General features: G+C 36.9%; 3 protein-coding genes across 5 annotated transcripts; 1 reads left to right on the top strand and 2 right to left on the bottom strand.

Annotated features, from left to right (window-relative positions):
• Positions 1–4,266: 4,266 nt before the first annotated feature.
• On the bottom strand, positions 4,267–8,691 carry them4 (thioesterase superfamily member 4). 3 transcript variants are annotated; one of them, XM_039804688.1, is made up of 6 exons: positions 8,262–8,691; positions 6,309–6,501; positions 5,742–5,904; positions 5,263–5,373; positions 4,752–4,876; positions 4,267–4,627 (listed from the first exon to the last, which is right to left on the bottom strand). In XM_039804688.1, the coding sequence occupies exons 1-6, from the start codon at positions 8,391–8,393 to the stop codon at positions 4,581–4,583; spliced, it is 771 nt and encodes a 256-aa protein (XP_039660622.1). In that variant the 5' UTR covers positions 8,394–8,691; the 3' UTR covers positions 4,267–4,580. The 3 variants fall into 3 exon arrangements, with proteins under 3 accessions (XP_039660622.1, XP_039660623.1, XP_039660624.1); XM_039804689.1 differs by having other exon boundaries at positions 6,309–6,498; positions 8,262–8,690; XM_039804690.1 differs by having other exon boundaries at positions 6,309–6,498; positions 8,567–8,684.
• Positions 8,692–10,667: 1,976 nt separating this feature from the next.
• On the bottom strand, positions 10,668–12,654 carry si:dkey-87o1.2 (uncharacterized protein LOC796684 homolog). Its single transcript, XM_039807044.1, has 4 exons — positions 12,173–12,654; positions 11,892–11,946; positions 11,378–11,495; positions 10,668–11,094 (listed from the first exon to the last, which is right to left on the bottom strand). Exons 1-4 carry the CDS (start codon positions 12,467–12,469, stop codon positions 11,076–11,078), a joined length of 489 nt encoding a protein of 162 aa, XP_039662978.1. The 5' UTR covers positions 12,470–12,654; the 3' UTR covers positions 10,668–11,075.
• A 507-nt stretch (positions 12,655–13,161) lies between these two features.
• Positions 13,162–16,520, top strand: zgc:174935 (uncharacterized protein LOC796019 homolog). The gene is made up of 4 exons (XM_039807043.1): positions 13,162–13,707; positions 14,828–14,882; positions 15,110–15,224; positions 15,947–16,520. The coding sequence occupies exons 1-4, from the start codon at positions 13,414–13,416 to the stop codon at positions 16,095–16,097; spliced, it is 615 nt and encodes a 204-aa protein (XP_039662977.1). The 5' UTR covers positions 13,162–13,413; the 3' UTR covers positions 16,098–16,520.
• Positions 16,521–21,208: the final 4,688 nt, after the last annotated feature.

The raw sequence follows: 21,208 nt of genomic DNA, 5'->3' as shown, positions 1-21,208 counted from the left end.
CGTGTTTATGCATTAAATCTTCATATTAGAGTGGTTGTGAACAGGAAAGTATTTTTACTTGATTGACATTCACAATGGTCTTTGATTAATGTTCTATCAAATTACTAATTGATAGCTGTTTCGACACTATACATTAAGCCTGTTAAATAAACGGACCCATTACTTTCAGGATTTCAATTCTTAGATACTCCTCTGCCAAAGGTGACACGTAATAAGATTCACTGTCATGTCACTGACAGACACCTCACCATCCTGTCAGGTGCTTCCACTTTTAGCAGGATTATTTTTTTTAAAGATTACAGGTCAAATTAAATTGAATGTAAGTAAATTGCACTTCTAGACTAATATATAAAGTAATCATAGTATTATGGAAGTGCTACAGTGGACAAAGTTTGTTGCAGGTGGTTTTAAATGAAAGATGAAAACAACTGCCCCCACCACCCCCACCCACTTCCTCAAACCCAACTTGACCACATGACTCTTCTGGGTAGAAAAAAAAAATAACTGATGGGGTTCATTTTTTCATTTGTGCTGCATCCGCCAACACACACACACACACACACACACACACACACACACACACACACACACACACACACACACACACACACACACACACACACAAGAAACTAAGGTAGCATTTCCAACTGCACTTTACTGAGGTTAAAGATGTGAGGGGCCCTCAGAAGACCACCAGGCCTGTACTGTGATGAGCCCATAGACACTCAGAAACCACACATCAGACCAAACTGTGTGAGAACTGAACTGAATTTTAGGATTATTCAGAGCACATGGCTTAAAAAAAAAAAGTTGTATGTCAAATTAATCAGTGGTATTTATTAGAAATAATTCACTGATACACTGTAAAAAAGTACAGACCCATTTAGTTATGTCCACTTATTTCTTATTTTTAACTGAACACGCTTATACAAGTTTTGGATTTTGAACTCAACGTTATGAGTTTTTGAAAGTTAAACTTGCATTTATTCATTGGGTCCACTATTTAAATTTTTTATCAGATATGTATGTGTTGATTGAACTTGGGTATGTAAGTTATCAGTTGAAAAAAAAGTGTGTGTGTTGCAACAAAAAATGGTTGCCTTTCGATTTTAAAATAACCTGTCTTCACAGCATAGTTAAAGCATGGACAGAATAAATTTAATATACACCGCAGATAAGTGATGTAGCCTATGCAAATTTCTACTAAAATATAACAAGTGTTGTGGCAAACAACAAAGCACTAGTGGGAGGAGGGAGTACCTGTCAAAGGCTTGTGAATTGTGAATTTGGCATTTCACTCTTCTCATATTGAAATGTACTTGAAAAGTACTTTTCAAAAGTCAAACAGCTCCGCCCACATTTAGCCCAACCCCAATCTACATACTGCAGTCAGGTGCAATTGGTTCATTGGCTGGTCAATTCCCATGAGCAGGCGGTAAATAGAGTTGTGTTAAAATTTGCTGAAAAGTTTGCAATTTGTTCGGAATTGTTTGTTTGAATTCCGTTTATTAAACGTGTGCTTGAATGTAGTGTTTTGTTGCCTGGTAATTGTCATTGTTGTGCTGGTTTACATTTGTAACCATGAGTTAAGTGACTGTTATGTTTGATAAGAAGAGCTGGAGTATTGCAGCATTAGACTTTGAGCAGTAATAGGCTTCCTTCAGCTATTAATCTGCGGTGTGTCACTTCACTAGCCCAAGTGATGCAAGATCATAGGCTTTAGAGGGACCCCTATTTTGCATGGGGCCCTGGGGTGGCTGTATCCAAGCACCCACACTATCTCCACTATAAATGTGGTTATGTTATTATAACTATAGGGTTTTTTTTTTAAAGGAGAAAATTTTTTTTTTTTTAAGAAGGAGAAGATTTTTTTGTTTTAAAAAAAAAATATATTTTTTTTAAATAAAAGTATAAAGTTAAACTAAGTAATTAAAAGTTAAATCAACTAAAATAACAACTTTAACAAAACTAGAACACTGTAGTTACATCACCCTCATTAACTTTAATTTCTAAGTTGAAACAAAAGCAGTCTTCAGAGTTGAGTGAACTTCGATTTTCAAGGCTGAAGGTGAACTTTCATTTCCAAGTTAAACTACCATGAAATTTATTACAGTGTGTGATCTTAGTAAAAACATTAGTCTGCTTAAGTTGAAAGTATAAGTTCAATTGCTGCCTTAAAACATGAGTACACCTAACTTGAAAAGACAATTGGTATGAATACAGTTAGTTGAAATTAAATGTAAAATTGTATGTTTGTTTAACAAAAGGAAGCAAGTTTCCTTGAATATACAATGTAAGATAGATGGTTGTTTTAACTCACAGTATCAAGTTCTAACAATAAATTATTATTAATTAAACATCTTCTCTAACTTACCTTCGTGAGTTGAAATAGCATACAATTGTATTTTTGCTTGACAAGAGGAAGCAAGTTTCCTTGAGTGGACAATGTAGTATTGATAGTTGTTTTAAATCACAGTATCAAGTTCAAACAATAAATGATCATTAATTAAACATATTCTATAATCTAACTTTGTGGGTTGAAACAACACTATTCTTAATGTTGGCTTTACTCACATTTTTAAGGCAGCAATTGAACTTAAATTTTTAAGTAGAACCACCCTGATAATTTTTACAGTGTATTAACATGCAGTGACTGAGAACAACAGGAAATATTAATAGAACAGATACTTGTTAAGCTTCTTTTTACATTTTAATTGAGTCCAGCAGTATGAATTGCCATGTTTGATGAACTTCAACATTAGATGTTAATGTTTCTGGAATTGCACCTGACAGCTGGAACACACCGCACGCGTAGTCATCTGACAGTTTGGGTAAAATCAAGAGCAGTATTGAAGCCTAGTGGTTGCTGGCTGGGTTGGTAGGTGACAAAATATAATTAGAAATGGGCACATAACCAAAAACAAACATTTTTATGTTAAAGTTAAAGGAATAAAAATGTCCTCCTTAGGAAAATTTAAACTCATTCTCTCTTTCTATGTAATTGTATGTTTGTTCCATAGCTGCAGAAGGTCAGTTGTTTAAAGCATTGAGTTCTGTTCCCCCAACACTTTCACGTTTCATAGTCCAATGTAAAAATCAAAGAATGCAATGTATTCACACTATAGTTAGTACAGTCTGTATATAACCTAAATAGTGCTCCATATGCTTTCAGGTCTTTCAGAAGTGCACTTTTTCAGCATCGTGGCCTGCACCAGCTGCCTGAGCAGCACTGATGTCTGTGATGTGGACAGTGTTGCCTATTGTGGCATATCCTGGCATGCATCAGTCAATTCTGACTGTAGAAATATGTTCAAAGTGTCAGAGTGAGCGAGACAAACCAGCCTATGAACAAGATGACACCACTATCATGATGATTTTGGGTTTGAACCCTTTGTGTCTCCGTTGTAAGTCATGATATTCTCATGGCATACAAATCCACACGTCGTATTTAAATATAACCACATCCACCACATGGTGGGGTAACAGTTAACAACCCACACCTGAAAATCTACGTAACTTAAAATGTGTAAGAAGCCTGAAACTCAGTCTTGTTAACTGATGTGTTACAAATATTCTTGATTGCACCAATTTATCAAAGTGACAAAGTGTAAAATTGAGTTTAAAATAAATTAAAAAAAATACATAATTCTTAATTAAAGTGCATAAACAAAAAGCAGCACATGACATTCTGCACTCATCTTTGGTAAATTAATCAAATGGCATATTTTTGTACAAAATCCTGACTTTTATCAAATATAGGAATAACAGTGTCTAACCTTATGAAATTTACTATATATGCTGTTAGTTATATTAGCAGTTTAACTATCAAGTTTGATCAGGGGATTCATTAAAAAATGCTTTAGATAGTATATAGTTTTGCATGCTCATTGCAATCCTATATCCAATTCAAGAACCAGATCCAATTACAAAATACTACTCTTGCTTGATCTACATAATTAAATTAAGTTGACTTTACTCAACATTTTCTTTATGTTCAAAAAATTAAGTAGTTTACACAAAGCCCAGTCTTGCTTGATCTACATAATTATCTGATGCAAAAAGTTTCCTTAATTCTTTTAAGTGGTTCAAACTGGATATTTTTATCAGTGTGTGCGTATGTGGTCTAGCAATTGCGAATTTGCCCTTGTTATTTTTAAGGTCAGAAGCAAAAACATTTGAATTTTGTTAACCAAAAAAGGAAAGTAATGCAATTTTCATTCCCTGTTGCAAACAATTTCACTCGTTGACAAATGAATAAACATGTGGTTTGCTTAATTCATATAATACCAATAGGTAAAGCTTTATTGGAGGGAACTAAATATTAATTATCAGTACATTTTGAGAAAAGATCTCACTTCCAAAGGCCCCAGTGTGACATAAAACCATTAATATTGTAGAAGTAACAATAAATAAATTTAGACCACCCTGAGTCCACTGATAACATGTGCCCATGTGGACACGCACACACACACACACACACACACACACACACACACACACACACACACACACACACACACACACACACACACACACACACACACACACACACAGGCCTCAGCTTGCTGACAGTGCTTGTGTCACTCTCCAAGTAGTAGGTGGCTGAAATTGATTGACAGGAACAGTGCTGCACGAGAAAGAAAACAGGGACAGTGACAATACAGAAGGTCAAAGAGCAGACACGTGACCAACAACAAGCTTTCACACCAACATGTCCCATCAGACACGTGTGGATAAAAAATGTACTTTACCTGTGGTTTCTGTGTGCAGTTTGGAGCCATCGCTGCTGGTCACTTTACATGAAATAAACGTTTTTCTGCCTTCCTTCTTATCCAGAAAGGATTCAAGCAACACTGTGCTTCCCAGTGGGATGGGGCTGGGGACAAGACAAGTGTTTGTCAGGGCAAATTGATCATGAAGGATAATAGTTATACAGTACATACAAATTATGCTCCACAGACTGCTCATTCCGAGTGCCTAATACTGAGATGAGACAAATTTGATCAGTTGAGATCAAATTAACATCAGGATATATTGCTGAATAGAGGGTGTTGGATCTTCAAAATGTACAGAAAACTATTATCTATCATTATACTAACCAATAAAAAAAAATAGCATTTCCGGTAAGGTATTTTACATTGTGTTGAATATTTAAACAAAGCTCCAAACGTTAATTCTGTTGGACTATGTATGACAAAATAACTATATCTATTTACACAACAAATTAACTTTGCATGTGTTTAAAATGTATTCTTACTGTACCTGCGATAGTTGATGTTAAGGTTGGCAGTCATTACGGGTCCAGAGAGTATAGTTGCATGAGTCCCTGTCACAGTATCAATCATAGTGGCTATTGCCCCCCCGTGGACATGTCTGGAAACACACACAATGTTCTATTAGACATCAAATACAACCCAAGTTCTAGGAAAATAGCCTATTTAATGAGATAATTCCTTTTTGATTACATTATTGGCATCATATTGGATAATATAGAGGCAGACAGAAAATGGGGGAGTGTGAAGGGTATGACTTGCAACAATAGTCTGGCTGGAATCCTCTACCGTGGCACTCCAAACTAGCATTTTTCAGACCAAGACTTACAATCTTTTAAAATAATAAAATATACAAATGTATGGTAATATTACTGTATTGTTTTCAGTATGGAGTACTGTTAAGTAGGAACAGTATGAAAAAAATAAAACGCATATAAATGTATTCAGAAACATGAATGGTTATCTCACCCTGGTGGCCCCTCCAGAAGGTGTCCAGCCTGGAAAACACACACACACTTCTGCTCCTCACTGTTAACAAACAAAACATACTCAAATGCTGCCCCCGGGTCTCTGATGTTCCGGGTAAAAAGACGAGCTTTTGACTGGATTATCTTACTAAGATACACTCCACCTGATGGAAAAACACACAAGTGAACTGTCAACAGTTATCATTCATTTGGAGTCATGTTTTTGGCCACCTGAATGTCCAATATTCACTTTTTCACTGAAAAAAAAGTTGAACAAAGTTACAAACCGGATAGTTAAAAAATGAGTTGCAGGTTCGTGTGATAATTATCTGTGGGTTGTTCAAGTACAAAAAATAGTTTACGCTGAGGATGAGTTATGCATTACTAAGTGATAGGCCATGTCCACTCAAACCAGTCATGACCAAACTGTGCCCAGGTCTAGAAGCAACAATTAATCAATAAATGGATATTTTGTTAAAATATAATATTAAAAAAACAGACCCTCAGATCTTGATTATTGCAACAACAACAAAAAAACGGAGAGAAATGTCACAGTCTGCACTTTTACCTGTAGCATACTTGAGGAGGCGATTGTAGCTTGGCAGTCTCCGCCACGGCCCTTCCTGTTTCTCTCCTCCCTCCGTCTCCGCCTTACACTGACCGTTATAATGCTCGTACAACCGCATCATTTCCGAGCCCCATGAGGAGTTAGGCAGGCTGAAGTCCCGGGGCTTGGAGGAAAAGAGCGATGGCAGCGCCTGCTGAACAGAGAAATGCCTTACAACCTAAGTCTACTACCAGATCTGGGACTGTGTTGGCTGTGTTGCGACAGGGCATGTCATAGAATTATGTAAAAAGTAGAACAATATAAATTTGTCATCCATCATACCATTTCTACCGAGGTCTCTATCCCTTTAATATCTCTGGTTGTATCAGGCCATTGGAGGCAATGTTGTAAATCCAAGCTAGAGCATAATTTCCACTGGGAACAGGGGGGACATGTCCACCCCACTTTTCAAAATCCAGTTTGTGCCCCCACACACTTTCAAATTCGTTTGATATTATTTTATTTGATAAGTCTCTGTGATCTGCCCTTATTTTAAACAATAAAGAAAGTATATATATATATATATATATATATATATATATATATATATATATATATATATATATATATGCACTCTTTTAGGTACACCTGTAAAATCTAATGCATCCAACAGCTCAGCCATAAATTGTGCCTTTACAATGATAATAATGTTCAGTTTTAATTAACAGGGTATGGTATAAAATGCATATAGATAAAGATATGCATGTTTCTAGAAGATCACAAGAAGAGCCATACACACCTTTCTTTGTGACCTTGTTTTCTTGAGTAGTATATCTAGCCTATTGGAAGTGTTTTTGTCAAGGAAAAACCTTTGCAGTCACTGTGGTGTAGGGTTTTGCTTCCTGGCACCAAAACTGTAGTAAATACGTTGGTTTTACATCAACTGAGATGGATCAGAGAGGTTTTCATTTCGCTATGTAAATGAGGTTGGAGTTTGTAGTGTTGTTGTACTGGACCACATTATATCAAAATCTGTTTCTAATATTCTTCCCCCTCATGTTTGTAAATGGGATGGCCAAAACATTTAACACCTCTCAATATAATGCAGTCCAGTTCAACACCACTGCAAACTACAACCTCAATAATAAACATTCAGTTAAATTAAAACTGTACCTCTCTGACAGTGCCATTCACAACAGAACATTATTATCTTTGTAAAGGTACTTTATTGTCACATACACATACATGTAGCGAAATTCATTCTCTGCATTTAACCCATCCCTCAAGGGAGCAGTGGGCAGCCAATCACAGCACCCGGGGATCAGCCTTGATCAAGGACACTGATGTTTTTGATGGTGGGGGAAACCGGAGCACTTGGAGGAAACCCATGCAAACATGGGGAGAACATGCAAACTCCACACAGAAAGGCCCAGAACGACCTGGATTCGAACCTAGAACCTTCTTGCTGTGAGGCCACGTAGTGCTAACCATTGCTGCTGTAAAGGTAGAATTTATAACTTAGCCGTTGTATTGGATTGGTGTTTTACAGGTGTACCTAATAAAGTGGCCACGGATTTGTATGTCAATATTGCATTATTAAATTATTATCCTAAGATATTGAATTTTATGCATGTTGCCCACACCTTACAGTTCCATTCATAAAAATACGTAGTATAAACAGGTAAATAATAATAATGACTTTTAACTATGAGGGCGGCAGAATTATGCATTGAATTTTTTACTTTACTTATACTATATATTTTCTATTCCCCTTGATGTCCAGTGTTTGTACAGGAATGCACTTAACACACGTTTACATTGAATCACAGGCTAACTGAACCCATCACTGAACTGAGAAACATCTGGTAGCACTGAGTGGAGAGTGAGTTCACAGGGCACACAGATGAAACCCCCATTCATAAAGATCAGAGCAGTCCAAAGCACTTTCATCAAAACAGTGTACATTCTACCTACCACCATGGTCCGTACAAAGGTGGTCCCCCTGACTGAAACGCTGGTAGATGGTTGTCTGAGTTGAGTCTGTATAGACGAGACTGAGCCGAGGCATTGAAAGCCCTTGCATATTCGACCAAGGCTCCTTGCCATTTGTACACTGTTTAAAATGACGAGGATGGTGGAAAAGCTTTCACAGAGACCAAGCAGCCTGTATTTTGAGGTCTATAACTGATTGTGTACCGTTAACGGTTATAAGGCTAGCACCGTAACAAAGGGCTATCGTTTAAATAACCACTGATATACCGTAAAAGCATATAATATACCTTCAGCATGTTTAACACATGTTTCTGTTTGGCTGTCTCGAAAACTAAAACTCCTACGGCCCGATTGTTTTACCGGTGACTTTCATGTGTCATCAGTTTCGTCTGTCAACTTCCGGTACGAGCAGCGTCATTGAATCACGTGATTTACACCTTGCACTGTGAATGGCTGAACGTGGTTTCAATTGTAATGATGTAATACCTGATTTGTATTTAAATAGTGAGGATTTGATTTTTTTAAACCTAACGGTATACGTGCAGTTTAGTGGCAAATTATTTTAATAAATAGTCCCAAATTATTTACCAAAAACGGAGTGTCCCAAATGATGAGGGTCTCATTTGAGACAGGTTAGGGTTAGGGTGGCACAGGTGGTTTAGCAGGTTCATGATTAATGAAGGACATTATATGGGGAGTTTGGGACACTTAACTGCATGTATACCAACCTAACTATCCTTCATGGCAAATACTTTTTACACAATAACAAATTTGAAAAGGTAAAACCCTACTTCATATCCTTTTGTTTCCTCTTCACAAAACACAAAAGCCCTGAGGATATATTAACTACCTGGCAATATATATATATTCTCCATGTCTCTACCCCTGGTAGTGTTTAACTTTCTGTTGTAATGGACTGTATGTTTACTGTTTACTTTAAGTTATGTTCCTTAAAAGAAAAAAAAACACAGGTAATAAAGATTGTCGGTGGAGGAGAGCTACAGGTCCCAAAGCAAAAAACAGTTATTTCCCTTACTGTAGTATTGTTTTACAATTGTTTACACACATTTTTTCTAAACAAAAGTCAGCACTCATGTGGACTAAACTGTGGATAACATTTGAATGCTTTGACACAAAATGCATTCATCTTTCAAATTTAATGGAAAAACAATGTCACTGAACACCACTTAAATTAAATATTTGCTGTGGAAGACATTTTGTTTTCCAGTTAACTTCAGTGCATTGGCCTTTTGAAGAGCTGTTAAATTTGGGGGTAGTAGTAGCTCAGTCCCTAAGGCAGGGTTCTTCAACAGGGGGTCCGGGACCAGAGGGTCCTCAGAGTCACTGCAGGAGGGCCTCCAAACTAATTTTTTTAAGTTTTTTCAAAAATGAAAAAGTCTTAACAAGATTTCAACATATTAGCAAATATAAATCCCCACTGATGATAGGCTTACTGGCCAATAGGTTATGTAGTCACTAAGGTGATGAACTGTATCTGTGGATGGCTCACAGATACAGTTCATCCCAAAGGATTGGCTCTTCCACATGTTTAACATTGAAACATGATTTATAAAATCATGCCAACAATTATTAGGCCATTTGAATAGCTTAGTATTCTATGCAAAAAATATATACAAATGCTCTAGGCTTCCCTAAAAGTTATTGTAGGACCAGAGTAATCTGCAACTTCATTTTATACAATATATGTAGTAGGGGGTCCCTGATCCATCTCCCTTTCAGCTAAGGAGTCCTTGGCTTAAAAAAAAATTGAAGACCCATGCCCTAAAGGAGTTAGGTGGGACACCGGAGGGTCACTGGTTCAAGTCCCCGTACGGACTGAAGTACAGAGTGTGGATTTGTAGCTGGAGAGATGCCAGTTCACCTCCGGGGCACTGCCAAGGTGCTCTTGGGCAAGGCAGAATTGCAGAAAGACTGTCAGTATAATCCTGGATTCTGCAGTAGGGGGAGGTAGAGGAGCATGTCATAGCGGTCATTCATCATAACTGTTTCTGATGAATGGATATAGAAGAATGTGTCAGAAATATGTGCACATCACATATTTTCTAGTTCCAGTGTGTTGGTTATGTCCCTGCAGTATAAACAGCCCTCTAAAATCAGGAGAGGGCACCAGAAAACTCACCAGTCTGGCAATATTTAATATAAACTCCACATACCATGGGGCAATTTTGGAGCTTTGTGGCTTTAATAAGTTTATCTGCTTGTTAACATGTATTTGGAGTTTGTGTTTAATCAACTGACATTTTTTCCCACACTCCAACGTGACTTTATGTGATATTTCCATGAAGCATAAGCTTATTATTCACCCTGATGCAGTACATTTGGTTAACAAATTCTTCCACACCCAAAAGACCTCAGATGAAACAGATGCCTACATACACTTTTATTGAGGGCAGGGCAACAAAAACACAAGCAGGCTGGTTCAGGTGTTAAAGTTATAGCTTTACCGGTTTAAATCAGGCTAACACTGCATCTGCATGACAGTCAAGTTCATTTATTTGTGGACGTTGAAATCACAAGTATTTTACAGTGACAAAGGGCATAACTAGATCCCACCAAAACAATCACATAACAAAATGGTACAAAACTGTGAAACATATTTCCCCACTCCCTATGTCTGTGCAATTTGTCCAATAAATGAATGTACAAAAACAGTTACTTTTGCATAAGAAACCATCAGAGCTGTACTCACAACAGCAATATTACACATTTTATCCTCAATTGCATGGCATGCTTCTTTTTCTTTAATGTTCCCAGTCAATGTTGAGTTTACTTTATTCAGAGTCCACACAGCCTCCTGCAAAATAAAAAAAATAAAAAATAAAACACTGTTATTTGGTGTACCAAGCCCTGCCTTTATTTTCCTTTTTTTTTTTTTTTTTTTATCTAATTTTTTTTTTTTTTTTTTTTAAAGATACATAAGCTTGCGTCTTTAGTTTATAGCTATAACTCGTTTGTGTTCTGTTTGAAAGAAGGTTGGGGGGTTTAAAATATTAAATATTTTTTTTTTTTTTGCCTGGTTTGGCGGACAACAAATACAGGCTTATTCTGAAGATGCAAGTAGGCGTTTCTGATCTTACCGTGCTTCGTCCTTGGACGTATCGGCAAAGGCACAAATAGCTTTGTCTCTATCCAAAATCTGTTGTTTCAAGCTCTGAATTTCCTCTTCAGCCTTCTTTTTAGCCTGTTCGTGATCAGCTGAGGAAATTACACAGTATAACAGAGATAAACAAATGTTATGAAGTTCCACATTTAATACACAATAAATGAGTGAAATTGGAGCTGATAAGCTCAGTGACTGAGTCATGCCAGACAGTGTGCCTGGAGCCCTATAGGTTGGAGCTGGCACATTTGATTTTTAATCACAAGTGTTTGAATAGAGGGTGCAAAGTGACAGACCTCAGCAGCTCCAATCTAACATCTGTCTTTTAAAAGGCCAAGAGAAAACCTGATTAAGGTGTTAAATATGCATTATGGTTCGTACATTCTCTTATCTGCATCCGTTTGGGATTGACCAGTGTTGTACAGAAGCACACTTAACTATCTGCACAGAGCGATTTCAGAACAGCAGAAGTGAAACAAAAGCTGCCTTACCTTTGAGTGTAGTCATGCTCTCTCTCATACCTGAGCTCTTCTTCTCAACCGCTTCCTAATAAGGACACAGGTGAAAGCATTTGTCAGCAGATATGGTAATGCATGAGGAGAAAAAAAGGATTCAATAGCAACATGAATCATATGCATGTGGGCCTAACGGTAAAGTTGATCCAGGTTGTTAAGTAAGTGTGTGTGTGTGTGTGTGTGTGTGTGTGTGTGTGTGTGTGTGTGTGTGTGTGTGTGTGTGTGTGTGTGTGTGTGTGTGTGTGTGTGTGTCCTACCTTCTCTGCGATACAGGTCTGCAGATTTTTACCGAGTTCCTCTGCTTTTTGTTCACCGTCTGTCTTCTTCTTCTTCAGTGTATCTATGTTGGTGTTGACGAACACCAGCTTTGATTTCATCGCCTGGATTTTGCTTTTCACTTCGATGATGGTATCCTCTTTCCTCTTGATCTGCTCCGTGTTCTCCACCGTGCGGCTTTTCAAAACACGCAGGTTCAACTCCTGGCGCACGGCCTGGAAAATCATTACAGCCACTATAGCCACACTCAGGAAGGCCAAACAAATCGCGAGCTTCATCTTGTTTGAGACGACAAAAAGACACAATGGGGCCAAGTGGTGGAGTTGCTGTTGCCGCCGAGTCACTTGTTCATATCTCTCCAAACGTGCACGATGTGACTGCGTGTTTACCGTCGGCCTACCTGTAACCTGCTCCACCTGCTCAACAGGTTGGGCGTGACAATCCACGTATTTCCTCCACAGACACTTGCCCTCTCCTTATAAGCACGCGCTTACGATTTGCATCATGATCACATTGCCCTGACCAAGCCTATCTTACGTAGGCTACGGTTTGGTTTCAATAATAATGATTACAAATAAGCAACAAGAAACTGATGTAAAAATACAATTTCCACAAACATCAAAACATGTGTTTGTTGGTTTTTACAGTGGGGTAGACCCTTGAAAAATCTGAATAGGCTAGCCTACTTCATCCGCCACTTTCGAAATAAAGTTAAAAATTAATATCAGGCTGCTTTATATTTAACCACATGTTCTTATATGAGTCACAATAAATACATTTTAACTAACAATTTAACTAATAAAATTCGTTTACAGTGTTGTATTTAGAGTTAGAATGAACAGTCAATCTACACTCATTTCATTTGACTTTTATGATTTATAGGCTAGGCCTAGGAGTTTGATCAAGGTGCGCAGGGCATGCTGACAGGTGCTACCTGTCTCTCCTCAGATGCCATACAGGAAGAGGGCGTGTTTTTTATGACACACTGGGGGAATGCTCAGCAGCTAGACCCAACACACACCAATGATTGTCCAAACTAACAGCGCAGGTGAGTCAGCCTCCTTAGCTGATTGATTTTAATTTGGTAAATGTAGAGAGGTGTAACTAGGGCGACACTGAGAGCAGCCTTATGTTCGTGCGAGCACTTGCCGACACTTTGACCTATCCATCATCAAATTCAAGAACAAACAACTCACAATACAGCTCGCAGATCTCGTGAAACATGAAGGTACAGTTTCTGATACCTGTGGCATTACTCGTGTCTGTCGCTTTGGTTGGGGTCATAAAAATACGGCAAAATGAGCAGGACAAGGAGGAAAAACGGAGCAAGTTTCTAGAAATCAAGCTGCGGGTGACCTACGATGTGCTCGGAGAGTATCAGAGCGATACAGCAGAGACGGAGACCAAGCTGGAGAAGACCCAAACTGAGATGAAAGCGCTGATAGAGGAGGCGAACATGGCCCAGGCCAAAGCTGATAAGGCGAAGGGTGAAGTGGACGTCTGCCAGGGAGGCCAGGTGGGGAGAAACTTAATGATGCAAGCATTGAGAGTAATGAATAGTAAAGCCTTGTGAAAGTTATGTTGGATTTAGTTTCCACAGAGAGACATTAGATTGTGTCTACTTAAAAGGGAATTAAATGCTCCACATTTGAAAGGGGAGCTTGATCTTGAGGGGTTAAATGTAGGCTAATAACCAAAAGGCTAAACAATACTTTATAACCTTTTGAAATGCATCGCCTGGCTCTTCATAGCCATTAGAAAGATGTTTGCAATGTAGTCTCTTTCTGTGAGGAGGAACAACTGATTTGCATCACGTCAGGTGTAGGCTACAAAGAACCTGATTGTTAAGAAAATCTGGCTTGTCTTTAAACCATTTATTGTTGAAATCATGTCTCTGCTTGTATACATGGCAGGCCTTAGCCAATATATGTCACTTCTCTTATTTTCTTATATTGGTACCAAATTAGTTTTGCCATAAAAAATAGCATATAACAGGTTTTCTTTTTTTATTCTTTTAGAAAAAACAACTTTTATCAATGAGAAATATTATCTGTCTCTGTATCCAAGTGGTCCTGTACTACTGAAATGTGTTGTTTTTACTCATGTTTCTAAACACTAAACTTCTTAAAAGGGGAATAAATGCATGGAAATCGCATAAGATAAACGTTCCTCTGCTGTGGTGTCAAGTAGCCAGATTCACCCTTTATGCACTTCATGAACCCTCTCTGCAACATCGAACAAGTGGCTTCATAGTGGATTAAGGTGATTCCTCAGTGTTTCTCAAAGCATCTAAGGAAAACGGCAACCTAAAAAGAGTCTTTCAGGGCATAGAAAATGGGGTAACGTGAAAGGGATTGACAAAAATGTTAGAAAAATGTAGGAGAAATCATCTTTTTCAGCCAAGTAAGGGGAATACATGAAGTATATCTGTATACTTGATCATGTAACACTGATGCCAAAACTGTGTTGTGTGCAGATCCAGTTAATGTTATGACAGTGTGTTCAAATATTTACTGTGGAAGTCAGAAGACAAAAGTTTAAGATGTATAGTATAAATGCAGGATGTTCGTCTGTGTAGAGAAGATTTCTCTAACAAACTCAGGTTTGTCGCTGACATTTGCTTTTCCATTTTGCAGAAATTGGTAAAAGATGGGCTGGGATCATTAGAGACAGAAATCAATAATCTCAAAGGTAGGTGCTGATTAATGGCTTAAATGCCAAAAAGTGGTCATTTATTCAGTAATTGAGAGAGGAGAGAAACTTTTCCCTCTTGTGCTGAGCATGTGTGCTGCTTCAAATGCATTTAAATGTATTTCTCTTCCAGTTGATACATTGGAACATCAAGTGATGGTTCTAACCTTACTTTTATTTTGTGACTTGTCACTAAAATTCCTCATGTTGTATGATAATACCTACAGCTGAACATGATAAGGAGAAGACCAGCTGGGCAACACAACTGGAAACACAGAAACAGCAACTAGCAGCACGGAGCGCAGTGTGTGACTTTTTGAAAGCAGAATCACATATAGCAGGGTATGGTTACTACTATACTGGACTTATTACAAAATTAAAGATAGATAGATAGATAGATAGATACATACATACATACATACATACATACATACATACAATACATACATACATACATACAGTCAGTACAGGCCAAAAGTTTGGACACACTTTCTCATTCAATGCGTTTCCTTTTTATTTTCATGAGTATTTTAGATTAGATTCTCACTGAAGGTGACATTATGGAATGATGTACTTAACAAAAAAGTGTGAAATAACTGAAAACATGTCTTATATTTTAGATTCTTCAAAGTAGCCACCCTTTGCTTTTTTATTAATAAGGGACAAAATTCCACTAATTAACCCTGACAAAGCACACCTGTGAAGTGAAAACCATTTCAGGTGACTACCTCATGAAGCTCATTGAGAAACACCAAGGGTTTGCAGCGCTATCAAAAAAAGCAAAGGGTGGCTACTTTGAAGAATCTAAAATATAAGACATGTTTTCAGTTATGTCACACTTTTTTGTTAAGTACATAATTCCATATGTGTTCATTCATAGTTTTGATGCCTTCAGTGAGAATCTACAATGTAAATAGTCATGAAAATAAACACATTGAATGAGAAGGTGTGTCCAAACTTTTGGCCTGTACTGTACATACATACATAAAAAGTATGCATGCTCTCGAAATGATATGTACTGGATGCATTTACTACACTTTCTAATATTGAACTTTCTCTTAAAGCAATCTGTGTGGAGTGATTGAGGCCCCTAAACCAGAAGCACCTAAAGCAGAGGCCCCTAAACCAGAAGCACCTAAAGCAGAGGCCCCTAAACCAGAAGCAGAGGCCCCTAAACCAGAAGCACCTAAAGCAGAGGCTCCCAAGAAGAGATGAGGTTTTCCAACCTGTGTTTTTCACTCGACAACACTTCATCTGTTTAAAAAGAGACACAGTTTTGGATACTATGCGACCAGATTTCAACACATACGGGTAGGAGTTGTAGTAGGATTACTTAGGTCTCTAATGGGATGTTAATGAGTATTCCATCTGTTATTTGTTTTTTATACAAGAAAATTAAAAATGAAGTTACATTTTGATGTGGGCATATGTTTTTGTGTGTAAGTTGGTGCAAAATGCTTTTTGTAATAAACTGATTGTCATAATGCAAATGTTTTGTGCTGGCCAGGTTTAAAAGGTTGACTGACATTTGAACTTTTAAGAAACCCTATTATGTCATTATGCTCCACACATAGCACACTGTACACAATTGTGTACGGTCATTCCTCCCTTAATAGATTTGTTTTATATATATATATATCATCATGTCAGTTATTTGACTGCATGTAAATAGGGGACACTGAGAAATACAAATAAGTCTGAACCAGGAAAAGAGAAACAAAATTCCCCTGTCTTTTTTTTTTTTTTTATTTTTTTTTTTTTTTTTTCTTCATTGTCCCTGTTCAACCTGCACACCATCTGTACCGCTGATTCATTTCTTTTGTTGCTGTACATTTTGCTTTTCTGGCCCTTACTTAGTTTTTTTTCCCCCTATGTTAGATAACTCCTCCACCTCCAACGCTGAAAACAGAAATAGGTATTGAATAATCGTTGTTAACCTTGTCTGCCTCTCTCTTTCTTAGTGACCCTGCCTCAGGGAGGGAGGGAGGGAGGGAGCACTGACCAATCAGAGAACACAATGCTTTTGTTTGTCTATCTCTATAAAAAGGTTTGGCTGTGCAGTTTGTATTCTGGCTGATCATAAAGCTTCCTCATGTATTTCTGTTGAAGCTTTCAATAAAATGTTGTTTGTGTAAAATGTAATGTTTTACGTGTGTCATATTTTTAAAGAACCATCTTTATCAGCGAAAACACTTGACAATATCAATAAATTCACACGCATTTTAAATTTTTAGATTAACAGCAGCTTTGCAAAGTGTTCCTGGTAGATAGTTTTGTATATCTTTACTGTTCTGGAACATTTACAACAAAAATGTAAAAATATAGCATTCATTAGTTTAAGTAAGCTAATATTGTAGGATGATTGCATTGTATTTCTTGAGGTTCCAGATTAATTGGATTTAATTTATTTAAGCAATTGTATTAAATTGGATCACGACTGTATCCTAATGATGGGGCTGCATTTTTATATATGTGGATATGAGGTGGTATATATATATATATATATATATATATATATATATATATAAATGAATGAATCGGCTGTACAGTTTTAAAATTGTCAAATTAGATATTGATGTTTTATAAAATAAGAGGTTTAGGGCTGCATCCTTATAGCAATTGGATCAAAATACATCAGTAAAACGGATTAATACATGCGCTGAATATACTGTAGATCATTTAAGATCCATATGCATGGAGTCAGGCTCCTGCAACATTATCTGTTCAACCAAACTGAAACATTTCCTGACGACCAAAGGTCATCCTGACAGCCAGAGGTCACCATGGCTGCAGAGTTGATCTTGACACTGCCCTGATGTTTACACTTGTTTTCTTTAACTTTAATTGAGATTCTGAATATTACAAATTTTGTTCATCCAGTTGGAGATACTGACCATCAGAACCTAACATAACCAAGGTATGATAGCATGAAACAGCAATGGTGTTGGAAGTATTACAACCTTGAACATAAAAACATTATCTATAGCAATATGGAAGTATGAGCTGTAACATGTACTTTAAGTGTCAAAAGTAAAATTACTTGTTGATGGTGGCAGCAATGACTACTACTGTATATACAATTGCATTAGATTGGATTAATATATATTGGTCACGACTGTATCCTAATGATGGGGCTGCATTTTTATATATGTGGATATAAGGTGGAATATCTATATCTATATATATATATATATATATATATATATTTATGAATCGACTGTACAGTTTTAAAATTTTCAAATTAGATATTGATGTTTTATAAAATAAGAGGTTTAGGGCTGCATCCTTATAGCAATTGGGTGTCAAAATACATCGGTAAAACGGATTAATACATGAGCTGATTATACTGTAGATCATTTAAGATCCATATGCATGGAGTCAGGCTCCTGCAACATTATCTGTTCAACCAAACTGAAAAATGTGACTTGTTAAAAGATTTTGATCTTAATGTGAGCGGAAAAGCATAATTACTTTGAAGATCAGATTCAGATGTAAATGGTTTTACTCTGCACATTTTAGAGAAGGTGGCTATAAAAAGACTTGCATGTAAATTATTAGACTGAATCTAAAGAATTAGTTTTTTAATCCACATATAGTTCTTTTTTCATCATTTAGCTTTATATTACCCTGTATTACTTCTGCCTCACACTGCCCTCCATCTGTTGGAGATTAAAATACTCCCCCAGGCTCACAATTAGGCAATCAGAGGGCTATCATTCCGCCCCAATAGGCTTACAAGGTCAGCCTCATATCAGGAGAGGATACAGAGACGGCAGAGGGGGGACATTCAGTCTCACTGATGTCATAAATGAGGGCTGCTGTTCATGAAATGTAGGCTACTCTAATCTTAAAAGATAGCGTATAACGTACCTTTGTGTTAAAAATAGTATGTTGTCTGTTGCTGATGATGCTGTTTGATGATTGGAAATGAAGGAATGACATGATGGTAATACACAATATGTGTCAAACGCTGAATGTTTCTAGGATTTATTTTGGATACAGAATAAATTCTCACTTTTACAATGTACTTCTTATTGCCTGTTGCTGATTTAAAGATTTTTTTGGGGGCTTTTCCACCTTTAATGGATAGGACGGAAAGGGGAGACATGCAGGAAATTGTCACAGGTCGGATTCCCCCCCCCCCCCACCCCCAAACAGACAGATGGATTGATAACACCATCACCAGTCACCTTGACAACCAGAGGTCACCTTGACGACCAGAGGTCATCCTGACGACCAAAGGTCATCCTGACAGCCAGAGGTCACCATGGCTGCAGAGTTGATCTTGACACTGCCCTGATGTTTACACTTGTTTTCATAAACTTTAATTGAGATTCTGAATATTAAAAATTGTGTTCATCCAGTCGGAGATACTGACCATCAGAACCTAACATAACCAAGGTATGATAGTAAGTCACACACTTACAGTACAGGCCAAAAGTTTGGACACACCTTCTCATTCAATGCATTTTTTTAGTTTATTTTCATGACTATTTACATTGTAGATTCTCACTGAAGGCATCAAAACTATGAATGAACACATATGGAATTATGTACTTAACAAAAAAGTGTGAAATAACTTAAAACATGTCTTATATTTTAGATTCTTCTAAGTAGCCACCCTTTGCTTTTTTTATTAATAAGGGAAAAGATTCCACTAATTAAACCTGACAAAGCACACCTGTGAAGTGAAAACCATTTCAGGTGACTACCTCATGAAGCTCATTGAGAGAACACCAAGGGTTTGCAGCGCTATCAAAAAAAGCAAAGGGTGGCTACTTTGAGGAATCTAAAATATAAGACATGTTTTCAGTTATTTCACACTTTTTTGTTAAGTACATAATTCCATATGTGTTCATTCATAGTTTTGATGCCTTCAGTGAGAATCTACAATGTAAATAGTCATGAAAATAAAGGAAATGCATTGAATGAGAAGATGTGTCCAAACTTTTGGCCTGTACTGTACATACCAAACAGCAATGGTGTTGGAAGTATTACAACCTTGTATTTTTGTTGAAGCTTTCAATAAAATGTTTGTGTAACATGTAATGTTTTGCGTGTGTCATTATATTTTAAAGAACCATATTTCTCAGAGAAAACACTTGAAAATATCAATAAATTCATACGTTATTAATAAAATACTTTTTTAGTTATGCATTTTTAGATTAATGCTAGAACAGCAGCTTTGCAAAGTGTTCCTGGTAGATAGTTTTGTATATTTTTACTGTTCTGGAACATTTACAACAAAAATAAAAAAATATAGAATTCATTAGTTTAAGTAAGTTTCTATTGTAGGATGATTGCATTGTATTTCTTGAGGTTCCAGATTAATTGGATTTAATTTATTTAAGCATTTGCATTAAATTGGATCACAACTGTATCCTAATGATGGGGCTGCACTTTTATATATGTGGATATGAGGTGGAATATATATATATATATATATGTATATATGAATCGGCTGTACAGTTTTAAAATTGTCAAATTAGATATTGATGTTTTATAAAATAAGAGGTTTAGGGCTGCATCCTTATAGCAATTGGATCAAAATACATCAGTAAAACGGATTAATACATGCGCTGAATATACTGTAGATCATTTAAGATCCATATGCATGGAGTCAGGCTCCTGCAACATTATCTGTTCAACCAAACTGAAACATTTCCTGACGACCAAAGGTCATCCTGACAGCCAGAGGTCACCATGGCTGCAGAGTTGATCTTGACACTGCCCTGATGTTTACACTTGTTTTCTTTAACTTTAATTGAGATTTTGAATATTACAAATTTTGTTCATCCAGTCGGAGATACTGACCATCAGAACCTAACATAACCAAGGTATGATAGCATGAAACAGCAATGGTGTTGGAAGTATTACAACCTTGAACATAAAAACATTATCTATAGCAATATGGAAGTATGAGCTGTAACATGTACTTTAAGTGTCAAAAGTAAAATTACTTGTTGATGGTGGCAGCAATGAATACTACTGTACTGCTGGATAGTTTCATATATATATATATGTGTGTGTGTAAAAAAGCCTAAAATGGAAATACTCAAAGTACAAGTACAAGTACAAGTGCAAGTGCCTATTGTCAGCTGGCCGGGGACTACAGCTGGAAATTAGCCGTAGAGGCTAAAGCTGCTCCTCTTACTGTACAGTGAATTAAGGAGGACTATCCACGACACTATAAACTAATAAACTAAACTCAAAATTGTACAGTAGAGTTCTTGAGTAAATGTACCAATATCCATACAATCTCCTGACATGGTACCAGTCTTCCACTTTGGAAATCAAAAATGTAAGGGAAGTATTTCTTGCCATAT

The sequence above is a fragment of the Perca fluviatilis genome, chromosome 7 (genome assembly GCF_010015445.1).
Source record: "Perca fluviatilis chromosome 7, GENO_Pfluv_1.0, whole genome shotgun sequence".
NCBI classification, from domain to species: domain Eukaryota; kingdom Metazoa; phylum Chordata; class Actinopteri; order Perciformes; family Percidae; genus Perca; species Perca fluviatilis.
Note: the sequence above shows the minus strand (reverse complement) of the source record. Positions and strands in the feature narration are given on the sequence as shown.

Excerpts from the sequence above, each read along its gene's own strand:
- them4 (XM_039804688.1), bottom strand. The coding sequence starts at position 8,393 with ATGGCAAGGAGCCTTGGTCGAATATGCAAGGGCTTTCAATGCCTCGGC. Across the intron at positions 6,502-8,261 it reads CCTTTGTACGGACCATGGTG|CAGGCGCTGCCATCGCTCTT; the intron begins GTAGGTAGAATG and ends TTCTCTGTTCAG. Across the intron at positions 4,877-5,262 it reads CTTAACATCAACTATCGCAG|CCCCATCCCACTGGGAAGCA; the intron begins GTACAGTAAGAA and ends TCTTGTCCCCAG.
- si:dkey-87o1.2 (XM_039807044.1), bottom strand. The coding sequence starts at position 12,469 with ATGAAGCTCGCGATTTGTTTGGCCTTCCTGAGTGTGGCTATAGTGGCT. Across the intron at positions 11,947-12,172 it reads AGACCTGTATCGCAGAGAAG|GAAGCGGTTGAGAAGAAGAG; the intron begins GTAGGACACACA and ends TGTCCTTATTAG. Across the intron at positions 11,496-11,891 it reads GAGCATGACTACACTCAAAG|CTGATCACGAACAGGCTAAA; the intron begins GTAAGGCAGCTT and ends TAATTTCCTCAG.
- zgc:174935 (XM_039807043.1), top strand. The coding sequence starts at position 13,414 with ATGAAGGTACAGTTTCTGATACCTGTGGCATTACTCGTGTCTGTCGCT. Across the intron at positions 13,708-14,827 it reads ACGTCTGCCAGGGAGGCCAG|AAATTGGTAAAAGATGGGCT; the intron begins GTGGGGAGAAAC and ends TCCATTTTGCAG. Across the intron at positions 15,225-15,946 it reads GCAGAATCACATATAGCAGG|CAATCTGTGTGGAGTGATTG; the intron begins GTATGGTTACTA and ends TTTCTCTTAAAG.